We start from the raw sequence: 21809 nt of genomic DNA on the forward strand, positions 1-21809 counted from the left end.
AAAGTTCCTTTTTTTCTACAACCTCCTGTGTCTCTGTGCAAATCTGTGACCCAAGCGTGACAACACACACAGGCGCTCCAGGCTCGCAAAAGAGAGACGCATGCACACACAGGCGGGGGAGAGAGAGGCCCGCGCACACACACAGGTGCTCCAGGCTCGCAAAAGAGAGACGCACGCACACACACACAGAGCGATTGAGGGACGCATAAGTTAGAGAAGGCTTGTTTATGTTTTCAGTTCTGTTTCCAGTGATCGGTTCGTAGCCTGCATTGTTGCAATGTTACTTTTCTTGGTGGTTTATTAAATTACGGATTTTTCAAATGTTCCTTTTTTCCCCTGTGCTTAAAACTCATTAAAAAAAGTGTTTTTAGCGAGAGCGGTTCCTAGCACTATAGCGCGAACTATTGCAGTGTTAGTTTTCTCTATTGTTAAAGGTTTTCTCAGTGTTATTCAATGTTTTTACATTTAGTTTACCATTACGCTGTGCATTCTATGGTATAATTAACTATATTTGTGCTTAAAAACTAAAAAAATGTATATATTTACATACAGTTTCTACGGTCTGGAACGGATTAATTGTATTTACATACAATCCTATGGGAGAAATTGCTTCGGTTCACGACCAACTCGGTTTACGACCAGAGTTTTGGAACGAATTATGGTCGTGAACCGAGGTTCCACTGTATATATTATATACAGTAAAATGATATATATATATACATATGAATGTGTGTACCAAATACCATATTTATTTATTTATTTATATATGTATATATTTATATATGTATACAGTATATACAGTAAATATATATATATATATATATATATATATATACATACACACACATATACAAACATATATCAATAACACATACACAGTTATATATGCTGTGTCTTTGACACATACAAATGTAATTTGGAAATATTAGATTAATAAATTATATTTATTACATGGAAACAATGTCCTTGTTTGAAAGCTCAGTTAAAAATCAGTAAATAAATCCCATTTTTCACTAATGCTGGAAAAAAGAAAAATTAAATGGAAAGGGTACAAAAAATAAAACATTGCTGGCCTGGTTGACGCTTGTGTGTCGTGCAGCCAAAACAAGCGGCTCCTCCACCTCTGTTGATCACACAGGCAACTCCACTCCACTGTCCAAATTGGAGATAAGATGAACCATACAGCCAGCGTTGTGTTAATGACATTCTCAGCTCCAGTTGACAATCAGCTGCAGGTAAGCTTGACGCTCCTCTCAACTCCAATTTTCACCTAGTTTGTCCAGCCTCAAAGAGAAAGCACTTGCACTCTTCGCTGAGTTGGCTCACTCAGTGCAGTCCTTGGAAACAGACATGACACACTGTAGTGTATAAAACTAGTTAGCTTTACGTTGGAATACGCTACTTACTAAATCAAGGATGAGTCTGTGGTTGAAGATCACAACAAAAAAAATCAAATTCACTCTCCTGTAACTTGACTTTAGTTATCTGGTTGACAACTTAACCATTCCTCACATAGCTTCTACATGCCTGTGCTACCCATCTAGAAACTTCTTTTCTTTTCTACGTCCCTTTCCTTGTATCTTCCTTCTTTTCTCCTTCCCATATGCCTTTCCTCTACAACATTTGACCTGCTCTATCATTACCTGCCATACAGGTAAGTTAAATACATTAAAATAAATAAAAACTTTTACTTTTAACATTGGAACATTTTAAATACTGTTACATAACATTTTTTCAAGTTTCATAAGAATATAAACTATTATTATGTATTTACAATTATAACAAATACATTGCGATTATTACCTCAGATCTCCATTTTTAAAGGGCTGCACCACGCTAACGTGGCGTTTGAAGAGATGCCACACCACAAGCTGTTCTCTCCTGAAACCAGGTAGTCACTTCTAAGAAGAACCACTGAGCTGGTGGTAGTTACGAGTGGCTATGGCACACAACTGATTACAGTCCACAATGACTAGGACAGCGTTTCTCAACCTTTAAGTATTTGCGACCAGAGTTTTCATAACAGTTTTAATTGCGCCCCACTAATGTTTTTTTGAAAGGAGCCCACTAATACCAATTTGGTCTTTTTTAATTAATGATATATAGATGCATATTTTATTATACCTACTTATCTTTTATCGACATTTATCTAACTCTATATTTATTTTTCTAGTATCAGAATGTAGTTTAAGTTAATTTGTTTTGGTTTCAATAGATGTATTTTTCATATTTTCAGTTCTTGTTTTCTTTTTTTCACATCTTCACGCCCCCCCCTTTTTGTTACTTCACTCCCCCCTATGGGGGCCCGCCCCACAGTTTGAGAACCACTGGACTAGGAATTCAGCTTATGGTAGATTTACAAAATATTCTGACTCCTTCACTTTCTTCACATTTTGTCCTGTTGCAGTCTTGTGTTAAAATCAGTAAAATTTTATTTTTTTTGCATCATCAAGCAACAATCAACATATGAGAATGACAAAGCAAAAACAGGAATTTAGAAATTTTGTCAACTTTTATTAAAAATAAAAAACTAAAATATACAGCAGCCAAATGTGAAAAAATGAAGGGGTCTGAATACTTCCTGAATCCACTATAAGAGAGGGCATCGATAATTGTGGAAATCTGTGACAATGAGATCTACATGTAGCCTCATTATGGAGTGACAAGCTGCAGCTTACTGCACAGTTTCCTCAAAAGTCTGCTAAATTAACCGATCATCACAATAGGGCGTCCCACCTCTCTTGTCAGTTATTATTGTCACTACATCACTTACACTTTAAAGGAAATCCACATTTGTTAGATATGCATTAATTTTAGATTTGGATTTTTTTTTTAATTCCAGCCAGAGAAAACCAGAAAAAAGTCTCGCCGAGATCAGGCACCCACTTTCGATGCCAGCACTTTCAAAAGCCAGTATGAGGTACCCTTAGTCTCCTGTCCATCTGACGTCCTCTTTTCCACCTGCCCTGTTCCTCCTCCCTGACATCCCAGCTAAAAATTGTCTCACCATATTTCTCAGTTCCGTTTCCCTGCCCGAGCCATTCAGGTGGCTCTGTGGCCCCCTGAGTGGAGAAGTGAAGAGGATGTGAAGCTCCTGAGGAGTACTTTGAGGGGGATGCCCAGTTTCCGCCGTTACTCCCAGCACATGCAGTTCATGCTTGCCCGAGTCGTGCGTTATGAGAGGTAAGAAATGTGTGTGTTGTGATGATAATCTTTGTTTGCCCTTTTGGGTTCCTAAAGGGTAGCCATCTCTCCCTCTCTACTGTTCCCAGCTACTCTACTTATAGAACATTTGTGCCCTTATAACAAGAGTCTGAGTCCAAAGGCACTGGTGTACACTGGAGTGGGGGTGGCAGACATTCACTTAATCACGTGGCAATTGTCAAGCCCTCTAGGCTACAGCAAGAAGGGTTGAATACCAATTCAAAGCAAGAGAAAGTGATGCACATTCAGTTATGACTTACAGTCTCTGCATGGCACATTTAGTAGAAATCTAGATATTAACAATTAGTCTATGCTAATGTCAGTCCTATTGATGTTAGGTCAGGTTGGGTTGGGGAGCATGCACTGGTACAGCATGTTGCCGCACCCACCATATGAAGAAACAGCTTGGGATCCTGGTTGGCAATCCCACAGGCAGACCTGCAGTCCAGTCCAGTTTAAGATGGGTGCGCAGGCCATGGTACCAGAGATGCTGATGTTACTCCTGTAACAACTTTCATGTCCATTCTTGACCTCACGCATTGCCATTGGCACCCAAGTTGCTGTGCCATTACTGTAAATTCTTATTTAAATGCTATAAACTAGATCATGTGTTATGAATTCTGCCCTTCAACTCTTACCTTACAGGTCTGTGGTGGAGCCTGAGCAGACTGGCACCTACCAGCCATGGGAAACCTTATTATCTCCTTCTTTATGTGTTGTACTTTTTCAGATTTGGACGAGGCAGAGTGATCGTCAGGAAGGGACACTGTGGGAACAGTTTCTACTTTGTGTTCTCCGGTCAAATCGCAGTTACCCAGGATCAAGATGGTAGCAGTGCCTTCCTGGACCCTGAGCCCATTCTCATGAGGAAGGGGGCAAGCTTTGGCGTGAGTGGGGAGGAAGACAAGAGGGGGCAGTCATGGGGAAAGAGCTTTGAAAGTGGCACAGTGGAAACAGAGGCAAAGAAAGGCTGGTGAAGCAGTAGGATTAATGGTTGGATTGCTCTAATTGGTAAAAAGTAAGAACTAAATATGGGTGGAGACCAGGAGGGCGAACATTAAGATAAAGTGTTTATGAAAATAAGAATTGAAAACAGTAACTTGGGTAAGAGAAGAAGGAGAAGAAGGAGCAATGTCTACACCTGGTGTGAAAAATGTTGAAGGTGTAGGAAAAGAGAGCTTTGGGACAAGTAAGGAGGACCCTTGTGACTTAGTAGAGGTCTTGGATGCATGGTGGACCTGCAATTATTAGCTTATTCTTCCTTACAGGAAGTGGCACTGCTGAAGGGTTTGAGGAGGAATGCAACGATTGTCTGCATGGAGGAGACTGAGTTGTTGGTGGTGGATAAAGAAGACTTCTTCAGCCACCAGTTGGACCAGAAGTTGCACTCAGAATTTCTGCACCGATACAGCTTCTTCAGGTGGGTATGTCAGTGTGTTCCTTTAGTGGTATGACACAGAGGCCCCTGTTGCCTTCGTTTCTCTGTATGAGGACAACAGGGATAAAAAAGCTGGAAAGACTTTAAACCTACAGGTGTCCCAAGTGCTCTTGTCTCCATGAGTTTCATACATGTTATGGTCTAAGAAAGTGAAGCTTGGAGTCTTCATCTTATAGGTAGATTTCAGTTCTGCTTTTTATTTGCATTTGCACCAGTGAACAGGCAAAGGATAAATAAGTACCTGGAAAAAATGAAAAAGGGCTTCTCCATCCAGCCATACTCTAACTTGCTTATCTAGTTCAGAAGGCCGGTCCAAGGCTGAAGCTCCTAAGTAGTTTTAAATATAAAGGATAAGCTCATAGTTTTCAAGTCAAAGTTATTTCTTCATAATTATGGTATTTATATTAATTTTCCACATGAAATTGTGCTCTATATTGAAATCATTTTCTAGTACATTTTTAAAAATACCTAACCTAATTCTGTCATTTTAGAATGGTGGTAATTGGACCAAGCCCATAATACCCATATCATGAGGTACTTGTAACTTGTGATCTGAAACCCCCTCTGACAGCATTGGGTCTAAGACAGAAGCCAGCTGTGGATGGCAATCCAGCCCATCACAGAGCACAGTCACACTTTAGAGTGTTCAATTAACCTAACATGTGTAATAAGGAATTGGAAAGAAAAATGGACTACCTAGGAAAAGTTCTGGAAAACACTGAGAAAATATGGAAACTGACCAGGCCAGGTTTCAAAATCAAGACTTTGGAGTTGTGAAACATCAGCACTAACCACAGTCTAGCAGTGCTGCACATGAGCCATTAACATCTGGCCTGAGAATACTTTTGGAAAACATTGTTGTAAAATTAGCCAGTGCTTTAGAGGAGAGGTTATTTCTGCTGTCTTATAACTCCCGGGATCTGCTCTCCATTTCTAGGTTATTTGCTGTTCAGTGTTCCTTGTGGCTATGTGGGCTTTCCTGTGGCTACTCAAGTTTTGTTTCAAATACCAAAGACATGCATGAAGACATGAATTGTTCATTATGAGTGATGGAGGATGTGTGTGTGTGTAACTCATAATGGATTAGTATTTTATGCAGGATTGGTTCCTATCTTGTACCTAATGCATCCAAGAAAGGCTACAGCTTCACACATCCCTTCACCACAACAAAAAAACAGCTTCAATGGATTGATGGAATTTGTGCAAATTTCCTAATTCTTTCTTTGTAAAAAGCTTCAATAATTCACACAGGACAACAAAGATTTTGGTAGCTGAATTCTTTTGGATGTATCTTACAGGTTCTGGCCTGCTTATCACAAAAATTACCTTAACATTTTCCTATCACATACCATTTTATTGCAGTCACTTATTTTTATGATTTAATCTCATGCTGTATTTGACTTGTACAGCTCAACAACCACAATTTGAACATCTGTAGTGACTTAAAAGTAGTGACCCTGATACTGAGAATTTAGCTCTGATATCCCAAGTCCTGTTGATTCATTTGCGAATGGGACAGCCGTGCTAAATAATCTCAATACATTAAACCAAACAGGCAACACCATAAAGGTAGAAGTGTGGCGCCTAAATAGCTTGTATAACATAAACCACATGTCAACCCAAGAAATCTATTTTTGCCTCATCTTCGAATAAAAGTTGTACTGACGAAAGAGTTCATGAAAGCAATGAACAAGGAAAGTGAAGGAGTTTGGAATTTGAGACAGATGTTCCTATGAATGACCGATGCAGAGATTAAGGAAATCATTTTTGTTGGACCACAAATCAGGCACGTCAGGTTCAAAGATCTGCTGGTGAGAAGCAGGAATCGCATGGAAGACATTCAAGGATGTTGTTGAGAATTTTCTTGGCAATTACAGAGCACCACGCTATGTCCAGCTGCTTGACAACATGCTTCAGCCATCCAAAACCGTAAAGTGGAACATGTCCCTAAAATCCATCTTCTGCTTTCACAGTTGTACTTCTTTCCTGCTAATCATGGTGCAGTCAGTGACAAACATGGTGAAGGATTTCATCAGGACATTGCAACATTGAATAAAGCGGTATCAGGGCAAGTGGAATCCATCTGTGCATTTAAGACTTAAGCCAGGAAGCACTTCTTTACATTTAGAGTTGACCAAGACATGAAGTTGAAGCAGAATCCTGGAGAACCTTTAAGAAGAATCTGGATGAGACATTGGGACAGGGGCAGTTTAGCTATTAGCTAAACAATGGGTTTGATGGACTGAATGGTCTCCTCTCGTTTGTCAAATTTCGTATGTTTTTATGTTCTTTTATCAGTGGTGACCGACTATTGTAGGACACTGAAACATCCATCCATCCATCCATTTTCCAACCCGCTGAATCCGAACAAAGGGTCACGGGGGTCTGCTGGAGCCAATCCCAGCCAACACAGGGCACAAGGCAGGAGCCAATCCTGGGCAGGGTGCCAACCCACCACAGGGACACACACAAACACACCCACACACCAAGCACACACTAGGGCCAATTTAGAATCGCCAATCCACCTAACCTGCATGTCTTTGGACTGTGGGAGGAAACCCACCCAGACACGGGGAGAACATTCAAACTCCATGCAGGGAGATAACCTGGGAAGCGAACCCAGGTCACCCAACTGCAAGGCAGCAGCGCTACCCACTGCGCTACCATGCCGCCCTGGACACTGGAACAAGAAGTGTCAAATGCTGGGTACAAAAGAGAATCAGCAGCATGACATTTTTAGCTCAGTCAAACTAATGTAGTGTGTCAGTATCATTAAGTGATTAAACACACTCAATAGAAATTAAAGTTCACGTCATGTTTCTCCAAATTCCTACGCAAATCAATCAATCTGAAATTATATTTTTGTTCAGCTTGACGCTGTATATCATAGTCACTAAATATTTTCAGGAAGCAAGACTAATAAACAAATGGCTGGACAATAAGCTGGAAAAAGTCGTCACCCAAGCAGCACTTATCTGTATTCTGAGTTGTGAATGTTATCAAATTGTATGGCCTACTTTGTGTTTTTATTTTTTTTTTGGAAGGTCTTTGAGTCTTTTCTCCAGCTGGTCAGACAAGAACCTTGAGATGCTGGCTGACCATTGCAAAGCAGAAGAGTTCAACCATGGACAGATCATTGTGAAAGACAGCAGTGAGACCCGCAACATTGTTTTTGTTACAAAGGTAATAGTGACTTTGAATAGTCTTAGAAATTAGGAAGCACGGTTGAGTAATTATGAAATTCCCTGTATACCATTGTACTGTATGTATTATACTTTACATTACTGAATGACTTATTCTCCAGTCAGAGGCCTGCTGGGTTCTTCTTTCCTGGAGGTCCACTGGGTGTTGATTATTTCTGAAATCAAATTTTGGAAAATTAGTATGTACACTCACTGAGTAAATTATTAGGAACACTATACTAATACTGGTTAGGGCCTCCATTTGCTTTAAAAACAGCCTTAATGGCATGGATTCCACAAAACATTGGAATCAGTCCTTTGAGATTCTGGTTCATGTTGACATGACTGCATCTTACGGTTTCTGCAGATTTATCAGTTGTACATTTATGCTGCGAATCTCCAGTTCTCCCACATCCCAAAGGTTTTCTATTGGATTCAGGTCTGATGACTGGAAAGTCCACTGAAGATCACTGAACTCATTGGCACGTTCATGAAACCAGTTTGAGATGAATTCTGCTTTGTGACAAGCTGGTAGTAGCTATTAGAAGATGGATCAATAAATGAAGGGATGCACGTGGTTAGCAACAATATTGAAATAACCATGGCATTCAAGTGTGCAAAGAAAACATTCCCCACATCATTACATCATTACATCATTACAATATCACCAGCATAAACTGCTGACATAAGGTGGGTTGGATGCTCAGATTCATGTTGTTGGCACACTGCCATCCATATGCCTCCGCTCAAATTAAGATTCACCAGACCAGGCTACGCTTTTCCCATCTTCAACTGTCCAGTTTTTGGTTGACAGCAGTGGTTGTAGCTCATCAAGGTTTGACGTGTTGTGCATTCTGAGATACTTTCTGCTCACCACAGTTGCAGAGTGTGGTTAACTGAGCTACCATAGCCTTTCTGTCAGCTCAAACTAGTCTGGTCATTCTCCTCTGACCTCGTTCATCAATGAGATATTTCAGTCCACAGTACTGCTGCTCACTGGATGTTTTTATTTCTTGTTTTCACAGCTTTTTGAGTAATCTCTGGTGAGTGTTGTGTATGAAAATTCCAAGAGATCAGCAGTTACAGAAATACTCAAACCAGTCCATCTGGCACCAACAATCATTCCACAATCAAAATCAGAGACATTATAATTTTTCCCCATTTTGGTGTTTGATGTGAACATTAGCTGAAGCTCATGACCTGAATATGCATAATCTTATCCATTGTGCTGCTGCCACATGATTGTTTGATTACATAGATAAGCTGCTGTAAAGATGTTCCAAATAATATGCTCAGTGAGTGTAGATGACATATTGCCATGGGTGCCCTTCAAATTCTGCAGTGCCACCTGGAAGTGTTTGGCTGTGCCATATATTAGGCAATTTTGAATTTTGTTTCAATAGTCTCTTGCTTTGCATTTTCTTACCCCTCATGCCAGGGTCGGTGTGATGTGCTTCGACTGGTCAATTTAAGCAAGTGTCCATCCTATCACAAGTGGATTCGGCTCCAAGAGATGGTGCTGGGGAAATCCTTACGCTGGAGATCATTAGGTGAGCTGGGATGAATACTGAATTTACTGAATTTCCTTTTGCTTTCATTTTACTGTCTTGTGTGTGTTTTACATGCTAATTTGACAGGCTTGCCCATATTAACATGGACACCTTGACTGTGGCCAGAAGAATGCTGATGGATATTGTTTACAAAGTGCATTTGAATTCCACAGAGAGAGCATGGTGGTACAAGGGCCTAATTAAAGTGCAGAAAATAATGCATAAGCATCTCCAAATGCTAGGCTAAAACCAGATCCAAATCAAATATTTCTGAATCATATAACCTGATCTTCATCCACTCCAAACAAACATACGGAGATAGCTTCATGGATTTGCAGCCCAGCAGTCGTCACTGTCAGTATGAAGTCTGCTTGTTCTCCCTGTTAGTCTGTGTCTTTTCCTCTAAGTACTGTAGTTTGGTTCCCACATTCCCAAAGATTTGCATGTTCAATTAGTGGCCCACTAGAAATATGTGAAATACGTTCTAAAAAAAGGAAAATTGATGCAAGATTTAACTTTTGCATATTTCAGAAAACTCACAGAAAAACTCGCATTCGAGTAATGAAAATCTTTAAAAAAATGGGTTCCTAATATTAGGATATAATTAAAGGAACAAACACCACAGATATACTAAATCATGTGAGAAGGTAAAGGGGAAATGAAAAGGACTGAGAGATACGTGTTAGTCAAAAAGTCAATGTCAGGCCAATCTTTTGTCAGGGAAACCTGTTGTATAGTAAGGGAACTGACAAAAAAGTTTTAATGAAAAAAACAGGAGATGCACATAAGAGAAAAAAAGGGGTAAAAATCAGAAGATCAAAGAAAAGCATGCAAAATCAAAGAAAAATAACCAAGGTGCAGAGCCAAATAAACATTACGAGAAGAGCAAACACTTGTTTTTAGGTTTGGAATCCAAAGTTTGGATAGTGAAGTGAACTTTCCATCCACCTTTAAAGTCATTGCATTCATTGACAGGTCACGACCTCTGAGGACACACCCCTGGGCAACATGGCCAAACAACTGTTACACAAAACAGCAGTGGCCAAAATGAACAAAATGGTGGCTGGAATGTTACAAAAAAAAAAATCGGGAGTGCACTCTCCTCGACTTTCACGTGTACTGAGATAGAGGAAAAGGTCATCAGAACCACTTCCTTTCAGACAGCCTTGGGGTCACAATCCCTCCTAACCCACTAACAGCTGTGTTCGGTGTTCTTCCAGACGGACTTGAAGTGGAAAAGGACAAGCAAACGGTGATTGCATTCACTAGACTTGTGGCACGCAGACTTATTCTGTTAAATTGGAAGAATCCTAATTCTTCTCTGATAAGTCAGTGGGAAACCGATGTTTTATATTATTTGAAATTGGAAAAAATCAAATTCTCAGTTAGAGGATGTGTACAAATTTTTTTTCAAAACCTGGCAGGCTCTGATCAATATTATTTTAGAATAAGAGAAATAACTATAACCGCATTTAATTCCCTTCTCCATCTCTTATTTTCATAAATATTTATTTCTCCCTTTCTTTTGCTTATTGTTGTCTTATTAAAAAGCCCTAAGCAATTCTCCTTTAGCTAAGCTCTCCTTCTCAGGGGTGGGGTTTGATTTGTCTTCAATTTGTTTGATTATAAATTGATCTATTTGTATGGAATGATTACAGTAAAAATTAATAAAATATATAAAAAAAAAAGAACCACTTCCAGTTGCACAATATTTCTCAAATATCATATGTCTTTGTTTCTCACCATAACTAACAGATAATATTGATACACAATCACTTATCTCTATAATCAAACTTTATATTAAAATGATATTTTCATACTTAAGGATGTCAAAAATAGTGGTGGAATTTTTACATGATTGCATATGCATTACCTAGATAACGTGCAAAGTAAAAATAATTATAGTCATCTAAAAACATAGAAAAAGTGTTAGTATTACCTGTATATAATATTTGTTGCAATTAATTGCTATAGGTAAAATTACATTTAGCTACATTTAATTATGATAATGATGGAGGAAATAAAAAAAAATCATAAAATTAAATGTATTACCAGAAACACGACAGGGACATAGTAGCTTATTGTTCCCATTACATCTTTATATTTATATGATATGTTCAATGTTTACATGTTATTGTTAAACTGATGATGTATAAATTAACATAAAATTAATTATAGTTATTGAAAGAATATGCTTTATATTGAATACAGTTTTTAATATCGTTTACACATTTATATTTCCATGATACAAAAAATTTGGATGGTTGTTTAAACAAAATACCAGTTGAGTAATTCTTCTCAAATTTCATATCTGTTTGCTTTTTATCATTATAAATATCTTTACAAAATTTGAATCATCTATCTGTAATTATAACCATAGTTTACTTGGAAATTCGCAAAAGTTTTAGTGGTACCTCAGTATACAGTACATCCGCTTTAGAATAAGTCCAACTTGGTAAACGTCCTGTTTGGATGTGAAAAATTTTGCTTGGTATACGACCTTTGTTTGGAATACGACTCGCATGCTAGAACACTGCGCGCTACCCTTGTTTACCTCTCTCGAGACAAAGCCACAACTGCCCATGAGCGTCAGTACGCCAGTTGCTAGCATTCAGTGAACAACCCGCACTATAACTCTCTGTGAATTTCCATGTGATTTTGTGTTTTTTCGCGTAAATTTGAATTGATTGCTGAAAAGTATGAAGGAGGCATACGTATCCTGGACTTGGTTGCTGCATACCGTATGCCAAGAACGACGGTATCTACAATTGTGAAAAACAAAGATTTTATTAAAAGGTAAAGTGAGGTTAAATTTTCATGTATTTCATCTAATTACTTTTGTATTTATGTATGTTAGTATTAAGCAGTGTTTAAATTATTTTATACAACCCCATCAATGTATAATATGGCAATAACAATAGGATTTTTTTTCATGGGAACGGATTAATCATTTTCCCTTTATTTCTCATGGGAAAAATTCATTTTTCGTCCTGCTTGGTATAAGTCCAAGGATCTGGAACGGATTAAGGACGCATACTTCTGGCTGGCAGAAGTGGCCCAAAAGTTGATAGGATTCTTAAATTTTGATATAAAGCAGGTGTACAAAATCTCATTGACCGAGGACAAAGTGTTTTCAAGTTATCGTGTTTACCCACAAACACACAGACAAACATAATTTCAAAAATGGTATTTTCATACTCAGGAAGGTCTAAAACATCAAGATTCATCAAAATCTTGAGGTCAAATTTTTTCACAATTCCTATACTCTATATATTATGTATACAAGAAAGTAAAAATACAACTTGCAGGTAAAAAATAAACATCGGAATTGAAATCTTTGAGCTCAAAAAAACTCAAAATAGAATGCAGGATTGGCTGAAACAGGGCAATATAAGAGGTTAAAAATATTAGCAGAAGTAATATCATAACAAAACTGAAATTCAGAAATCAGCAACCAGAGCAAGAAATGTGTTACTAGGAAGTCAATAACTGAAAAGCTATTAACAAATTGAAAAGGAGGGTATTTATTTGCAAAACTCAGATAGGAACAAACTGCTGGAGACGTTGCTTAACTCGTTTACGTAATTGACAGCCAACCTTGGGATCCTTGTGGCCACACCCCAGGCAATCAAGACCCAAAAACTGACAACAGGTTCACAAATTAGCGGCATTCACAGAAAATAAAGATGATGTTGACGCAAGATGCTAAAAAATATTTAACTTAGTAAATCTATTTTAATTAAAAAAAAGAAAAACATAATCCTCAGGTCCCAAAACCCCTAATTGACCTACAGAGTGAATCAGGTGATGCAGGGTGAGCTACAAAAACATTAAAAAAAACAACTGATTAAAATAACAGAAAAAGCTGATTAATAAGAAAGTGACAACATAAAACTATGGCAAACATATAAATACTTCTAAATTTCTAAGGAATGCAAATCTCACTACTTCTCATATCTTAATGTAGAATAAAAGAAGAAATTAAAGACAACCTGCTTAAACAATGAGATCAATTAGAGGAAATAAGTCTCACTGACTGTGAAACTGGTGTCACAAAAACCTACAGCTACAATGGAGCCCCAGGACTGGGATGGGAAACTACAGCTAGGGGGTCAAAAGATGTTCCCTCAGCCCCCAGTATTATAACGTTATTACTAAGTTCAGAGTCTAAGGATTTGGTTAATCCCATGATTTTGATAATTTGGACACTCATGAGTATGACTGGATTGTTTCACAAAATACCATCATTCATTACCCTAAGAGGTCAAACAATGTGCATGTAAATTGGGGACTTTGTAACGAGATATATATTTTGTTAAATTCTAACCATCACAATTTTCTCACTGCATAAAGACTAACCAGGTCTGCTTCAATTAAAACCATTCATGACACAAATGTCACTTTCAGAGAATGGAAAGAAAGATGGTCCTGATCTCCGAGGTGTGACCGGCAGCCCACTTAGACACATTTCCTACCAACAGATGGCAGCTCATCCTAATGCCACAGGGCACAAGTCTCACATCCCAGGCAGCAGGCAGTTGACACCCAGGATGCCTTTCCAGTCCAGTGGCTCAACAGTGACCCAGTGCCACCCAAGTGTCCCTAGGCTATCCATCTCAAACACTGAGGGAATGACAGAACACAAGGAAAGCATCAGGTAGGGATATTTTTCTTTAACAAAAATCCTTTACGAGAAAGAGCTGCCCAGCACTGGGGCTACAATTCATTTTACAGAGTGCACTACTTGTAGGAAATAAGATGCCCTTGACCGTCTAGCTTGTCAGTACAGGTAGTCTCATGGGGCCAGACGAGATTCTCAAACAAGAATACATGTATGGAGACAACCCATTAATAACTTTGTAGTGAATAGCAGTAAAATTCTGCTTTGCAAAGGCTATACCAACAGGGTTTCCTCTTAAAACACTCAATTACCTCCAGTCTGTGCATTTTAAACTGCTTTCAGGGTTACAGTAATAGAGCAAAAGATAAAGAACAAAATACTTAACGATGACAGAAAATGAAAAGTTAAAATTGCTGTTATTCATTCTAGAGATCAGTAACACAAGGCAACTGAAGCTTAATTTGTATGTTGTAATGAGCACTGCAACAGTGGAGACAGACACACAGACACGTAGACCACTGTAGCTACTGGGCCTCTGTCTGCTATGATATCTTTCTGTCATTTTAATTATTACATCACTATAAAATATAACAACAGCAAAAAGAGTTTAGATAAGAATTGTGGTCTATGGATATTGTTTCATTGTGATATATCCCTCTACTTACCCTTTACCTATTTTCTTCAGGGATAAGTGTACTCATCAGGTTCGTTACCAGGTTGGTTGCACCTTAGGATTAACACACACATACATAGATATACGCATACACACAGAACCTCAACAGTATCCTATAAATGTCATACACACAGCTGGTTAATTTCTAGCATTTTAAAGAACACAAATGCCTTATGAATAACACAACTTGTCACTCTGTTAGCACCCTAACCATAACAGTGTCCCATGAATGACACACACATAGCAGGTTAATCTCTAGCACTTTTAACCATAGAAGTGCCCTATGAATAACACAACTTGTCACTCTCTTAGCATTTCAAGAGACTAAATTATTGTCGGCACAAACAACATAGGATGTTTTAAATATATCTCAGACCTAAATATTACTTTCACCTGTAGGAATATATTCAGACATACAAAGGCTCAACATCCTTGGCTATAGGCCATTTATCAACCAAGAATGCCTTACTTTATGTACTGTTCCCTACTATTGGGTGGAGCTCACACCCTCAGCTCTTAATAAACCTTGCAGCACGGTGCATATGGCAAACGTCTGACGGCTCTAGGTGCTCTTCATAAAATTACCTTATCAATCACTCTAAATATGAAGACAAAGTATAGAAAGTTAAAAGCAGTACGGTATTTGTTACATGAGAAATAATACCAAATAGAACAAGGAATAATACACAATAAGATTGATAGTAAAGTCTAGATATAGTCTTTAGGAAAAGCTTACAAAAAAGTAAAGATGTCAAGGATAAATATCCCAGGCAGCTTGCTACAGGAGTTTTGCAAGATGTTATTGCTACATGCACCTGATTGGCTGGCTGTCAATATGATGAATGAATTTGCTCAAACTCTTTCATTAGTTTGAGTAAGTCCGTTTCCCCAAGCAATGCAGTTTTTAATGTTTTATCAGTCTCCTGTCTCAAGCTGCAAACTGGTTTGGCAATTTCTAGTCCCACAGCATCTCCTTCTGTTAGCAGGTTGTAAAGTAATCAGATACAGCTTCATAGCATGTCTTCCTTTATCAAGCTGTAAACCAATTTAGCCCTGGTGCAACAGATGTCACTGTGCTTTGATTACTAGTACAATTCATAAAAACAGATTGCAGTTGATGTTAACTGTCCTTGCAAGTGTTCTGTATTTAAGTTCATCTGTTGTTTTGTCTTGAGCAAAATATAATGAAAATATAGACCAAAAGTTACAGATTTTGCACACCACAACAGATATACAACATATTAAAATGTTGTGGCTATTTCGTCATAGAATGCTTGCATTTCCAATTAGGCAATAATGCTAAATTTCTTTAGTTATTAATTTAGATGTGCATTCAGAAGGTGGATGCTGTGCAGCCTCATCTATGCATCTAATGGTGTCATTTTGAGTTGTGGCCACCAGGAGGTGCTCCAGCTCCCCAAACCTGACAAAGACCGGCTCTGGACACAAGTCTCAATAAAACAAGATTTTTATTCATGGGAAACTCTTCCCCAAATGTTTCCCACAGCATAAGCACAAGTACAGAAAGCACAAGAAACTCTCTGTCTCCTCTGCTCCTCCCAGTAACCTTTGTCCTCCTTCCTCCCAAAGCTGGCTCTTGGAGTTGAGGCAGCTAGCTCCTTTTATGTAACACCTGGGAGTATTTCCAGTGTCCTGTAAGCATGGTCTGAAAACACTTCCAGGTGAGGCGGAAGCCCAATGAAGTAGGGCGCCACAATACCTGTAATGAGCCATCTAAGTGTTCCCACCCAATTTTAAGGAAAATTCACTTGTGGTTGTCTCCAGACGTATATAGATTATATGTCTGGCTTCAGCAAGACTACACTACAGGTAACACTTGAAATCATTTCTTGCCTCCTATAAGCCTGTACTTGGAAAAGCAGGTACAGGAAATACAGGAAATGGAATTTAAATAAGAATACAGTAAGACTAACAAGCGTGGGTGGCACACAGTGGTTGGCACTTCTAAGTTTGAATCCAGCCTTGGTCACTGTTTGGAGTTTTCATGTTCTCCATGTATCTCTTTAGGTTTTCTCCTGCCACCTCCAAAGTTACACTTATCAGTTTACCAGCACACAGTACAGAGGTGGTCCCCACCTTGCCCCTAATGTTGCCAGGAAGTGTTCCAAACACAAACTGAATACAGTAAATGAGCTGACTTTTGGATTACAGGCTTCTGTGACCAGTTAAATATAACAAATATTAAAACACACACATCAATAGTATCTTCTGATGGTCATATGAGTTGCTTTAATGAGAATGAGGTCAAAATGTCATGATGTTTAGGGGACTTCTGAGAGCAGACAGCTATTATTAATACAATGGGTGAATAGGGAGGTGTAAGCACTGTTTCATGGATAAAGGAATAACAGCACTCAAGTGATGATGAACAGTCTGTTTCAAAAGCTATCTTCTCTTCTACAAGATCAGGCAGAAAGGGAGCTTTCTTCACCACCTCCATACTATTAGCACCATCTTATGATTTACTAAACTTTTTTAATCTAACTATGTGTCTCAAGGGACTGGCATCCAACTCTGTATTTTTCTGTACAAGGCAGGCTCCGACCCTGGACAGGGTGGCAGTCCATCACAAGGCACACTGCCTCACACTACTGGCTGGGCCAGTTAGCCACCCTGCATATTTTTGGGGATGACGCTGCCAGCTCTGCTCATTTCTTCCTTGGTGTCTCCCTGCAGGGCTCTGGACCTCTACCACACACCTTCATCTCAGAGAGAGCTGAGCAAAGCCACTTCAAGTGCTGCAGAAGGAGAGCTGCCCGACAACATGAAGGCAGCTGTCTACCTACGAGTGGATGTGTTGCGGCCTGGCCAGTACTTTGTGAGTCATTTCTTTCTTCACATTTCACCTACTTGGCCTGACAGGTTTATAAATGAATGAGAACAGAAAACCACTCTTGGCAAAACAGGCAGATGGGACAGGAGTTACTTTTAGCCATATTCATTGTTTGCTAGTATTCTTGACGATAATTTTTTTTATATGACCTCAGGTTGATATACTTTTTTTTTTACTTTTAAAGTTCTTAATCTGTTTTTAATTCTAGTTAGAATAATTGGTGACTCTAAATCAGCCCAGTCTGAGACGGACCAACAACCCTTCTATCCTTACACGTGATGCTACAAAGATATGCCGTAACTCTGGCCCTTCAGCAATATATTCAGAGATGAATGTGATGGATAGACATCTGAGAGCACTGCTTTAGAAATATCCCATATAAAAATAAAAAAGTAACATTCGCAAAATTGTTTAGTCTAACAGCTTTGAGAATGTTTCATTATGGTATATAAATATATACAGTGGCTATAAAGGTATTCACCCCCTTGAAGACAAAAGAACACCTCAAGCAACTCCATGAAAAGTGGATTGGAAAGCAAAACACAGGGAATGAAGATGAGAAAACATTCAAGTGGAGTCCAGTATAAAAATAAGCCATTAGAAAATGGAAAGAGGAGATTGGTCTCGTCCGTTGCGAGAGATGGACATCTGAAGCGGAGCTCCGTTAGCAGCGGTATTATTTTTTATATTATTTCCTTATTATCCTGAGATATACTGTTTTTATCCAACCCGAGGGTTCTGCTACAGCATATATAAACATGGTTGGCAAGAAAGGGGCTCAGAAAAAAATGGAAAAGAAAACTAAAGCTGCATCCAAGCCCAGACCGACAAGTCCAAGTTCAAGCTCAAGGTACAGCCTTTCAGAGACTGACCTAGAACAGATGGGCGAAAGCCCGGACTCCTCGGGACCACGGTGCGCATCATCATCTCCAGTTGAGAGCGAAATGGGCAGCAAATGTGCAAGTGATGCAGGTCACGATAGCTCGCCGATTGGAGAAGATCATTTGAAACTGGAAAAGGCCTTGCAGTCCGCACTTTCACCTACTCCACGCAAGCCGGGAACATTGGCTGTAATAGAGCCTTCACCTACGGTGCTCGAAAGCAGAAATGATCTGTCCGAACTGAAGGTGATGATCGCTGAGCTCAAGCAAGAGATAAAGAATGATATAAAGAAAAGCGAGAAGGCAAGTGAGAAGCTGCGGCGGGAGCTGCAAGAGCTGCAGCAGGATAACAAAGACTTGGAGAAATGCATATATATCTGCTTTGAGGCGGCCTTTAATGGTATGCTGGATAAAATTGAGGAGCACATTCAGGAAAACGCGTCTAAACTGAGCACACTTGGCAATCAGCTGGAGGATGTTAAGCAGTCATTCACGACTCAAATTGAAATAGCCGAAAATCTAGCATCAACCGCTGATGGAAAAGCAACAGCTGCCAGTTCCGAATGCAAGATGGAAGCAGAAGGAATAATATTAGAATCGAAGGTCTACCTGAGAATAGTGAAAGTCCAAACCCAGAACCCAATGAAATTCACAGCTGAACTATTCTCTAAAATAATTTGAGAGGATTTTAAATCAGATGCCGAGATAGCAGCAGCTTATCGCATACGCGGATCAAATACCTTTATACTTAGGTCTTTTATTATCCGCTTCGAGAGATTATAATGTAAGCTAGATGTGATGGCACTCCTCAGACGCAAGCAAGAGATTATATTTGAAAATAATCACATTCATATTTTCCCTGATTTCTCTCCCGCAACAGCTGCTAAACGTGCAGCCTTCTACAACATTAAACAGCAGTCATGGCAAGCCACTATCAAATACAGCCTTTTGTACCCTGCCAAACTGAAAGTGGATGTGCAAGGCCAATACTATGTCTTTTCCAGCAAGGAGGAAGTAGAGAAGGAATTAAGAAAGCTGATCCCGACACTATTCTGAAACACAATAGTGAGTTGCATCTTGTCATGGCATGGCAAGGAGATATCACCTGCTGTCCGATCCACTTGTAATGATATGGGTATTATAATTATACATCCTTTTCATTACTCAGAGACTTTCTGTTTATGTTTTAATTACAGTTATAGACGTGTGTGTGGAAGAAATTAACTTTTTTTTTTTTCCTTACTACCCTAAAGGAGACTGTTTAACATCATACCCTTGGTTTACTGTTATTATTGCATTAAGACTTTCTATGCTTATCCTGCACCACTTTCTAACACCATCCCCTGGGTTTATTATCTTATTACTTTAAGATTGCTGAAGATCATATTATATATTTTATGCTTATAGTTTGTTAATGATTATATATAATCATAGTTTGGTAATGATTATATTTTATGCATATAGTATTTAGACTATATTGGCAATAGATATCTCTACTTTTTAATCCTAAAATGCCACTGCGTGTGCACTTGATTTGCTTTGGACGTGCTCTGTCTCTAGGTATGTCAGAGGACAGAGACTTTGTGAAGTGGGGTCCAGCCTCATGTAGGGAGGCAAAATGGGCGGGTGGGGGGATAAGCAGGGGAGACAAAGAGTGCAGGCTATATCTAATCTATCCTTTTAATCCTTATAATTATAACTACCAACATAACAATAGGCTGCATGGCAATAACTCATGGGGAAATAGGAAATTAAGGCTAAAGCTGTCTCACTTCCAGTTAAGACTATAAAATGACATCAAAAACTCAGAATCAATATCTCCATGATGGGACAGTTAACTTTGTGAGCTGGAATGTTAAAGGCCTGAATCACGAATTAAAGAGAAAGAAAGTACTCTCTCACCTAACAGGTTTAAACACTAAAATAGTATTTTTACAGGAGACCCACTTACTAAGCAAGGTTCAGTTCTGCCTGCAAAAGGACTAGGCTGGCCAAATGTTCCATTCTAGCTTTACAAAGAAAACTAGAGGTGTGGGAATTCTCTTACATAGAACAGTCTCATATGTAGCATCAGATCCGGAAGGGAGATATGTGATGGTCATGGGCAACTTATTTAACTGTAAAATGATTTTGATAAATGTTTATGCACCTAATGTCGATGATAAGGAATTCATACAAAACGTATTTGCATCCATCCCCAATGTGAACACTCATAAAATTATAATGGCCGGGGACTTTAATTGTTTTTTAAATCCACTCTTAGATAGGACTCCTGTCACAGGGGGGATGACATCTAACACTGCAAAGATAATTATACAGTTTGTAACTGACCACAACTTATCAGACCCCTGGAGGTTTCTAATCCAAAACTCAAGAACATATTCTTTCTACTCACCAGTACATCATTGCTACTCAAGAACAGATTTATTTCTTTATAGATAATAATTTCTTGCCTATGATTAAATCTTGCAAGTACGATGCTATTGTTATTTCCAACCATGTACCTCTGATCTTGGAGCTAAAGTCACTAAGCCCCGCACACTCACCTCGTAGATGGCGTCTTAACCCGCTTCTATTAGCAGACGAGAACTGTACAGAATTTATATCCAAACAAATCAATTTCTTCCTAGAGACAAATACATCCTCAGAGGTTTCTGCAGGAATACTCTGGGAAACTCTAAAGGCCTTCTTAAGAGGACAGATTATTTCATATCTTTCCCACAGGAATAAATTATAAACCAAGAAAATATCAGAACTAAAAAGCGAAATTACTAGAATAGATGAAGAACATGCCAGGCTTCCAAGTGAGGCTCTACATAGGAAACGGCAGGCTCTGCATTCAGAACTCAACCTCTTGACAACTAAAGAAACTGAACAACTAATTTATAAATCCAGACATCATTACTATTAACATGGAGAGAAAGCTAATAAGCTTCTAGCTCAACAAATCCACAAGCAAGAAGTTCGCAATGCAATCCCAGTAATCACCAACACAAACGGAGACGAAATCATTGACCATAAAAATATAATGCACACATTTGGAGACTACTATAAATCCTTATTTTCTACTGAGTTTAAAGAAGGCAACACACAATCTAATGCATTTCTGGATACATTACAGTTACCACAAATATCAGAATTACTAGATGCTATAAAGTCACTTCAAGGCGGGAAAGCAGCAGGCCCTGATGGTTACCCTGCAGAATTTTATAAGAAAGTCTCCACTCAGCTAGCTCCCCTACTATTAGCAACATTTACAGAAGCTAGAGACAATCAAATTCTACCTCAAACTTTTCGCCAAGCATTAATCACCGTCTTTCCTAAACAAAATAAGGACTTATTACAATGTGCATCATACAGACCAATTTCACTTCTGAATAATGATGTTAAGATACTCTCAAAAATC

The 21809-nt window shown here is 38.8% G+C and overlaps 1 protein-coding gene across 3 annotated transcripts in view; it reads left to right on the forward strand.

Moving 5' to 3' along the window:
• LOC114663559 (cyclic nucleotide-binding domain-containing protein 2-like) overlaps nucleotides 1-21809 on the forward strand; it is a 50139-nt gene that overhangs the window by 8895 nt on the left and 19435 nt on the right. For all 3 annotated transcript variants that reach the window (XM_051935947.1, XM_051935948.1, XM_028817372.2), the window contains exons 4-11: nucleotides 2843-2920; nucleotides 3020-3183; nucleotides 3935-4091; nucleotides 4473-4624; nucleotides 7687-7825; nucleotides 9263-9374; nucleotides 13782-14031; nucleotides 17366-17507. In XM_051935947.1, coding sequence (XP_051791907.1) covers nucleotides 2843-2920; nucleotides 3020-3183; nucleotides 3935-4091; nucleotides 4473-4624; nucleotides 7687-7825; nucleotides 9263-9374; nucleotides 13782-14031; nucleotides 17366-17507 — 1194 coding nt within the window. The remainder of the gene's footprint in view (nucleotides 1-2842; nucleotides 2921-3019; nucleotides 3184-3934; nucleotides 4092-4472; nucleotides 4625-7686; nucleotides 7826-9262; nucleotides 9375-13781; nucleotides 14032-17365; nucleotides 17508-21809) is intronic.

The sequence above is a fragment of the Erpetoichthys calabaricus genome, chromosome 13, assembly GCF_900747795.2.
Source record: "Erpetoichthys calabaricus chromosome 13, fErpCal1.3, whole genome shotgun sequence".
In the NCBI taxonomy this organism is placed as follows: Eukaryota; Metazoa; Chordata; class Cladistia; order Polypteriformes; family Polypteridae; genus Erpetoichthys; species Erpetoichthys calabaricus.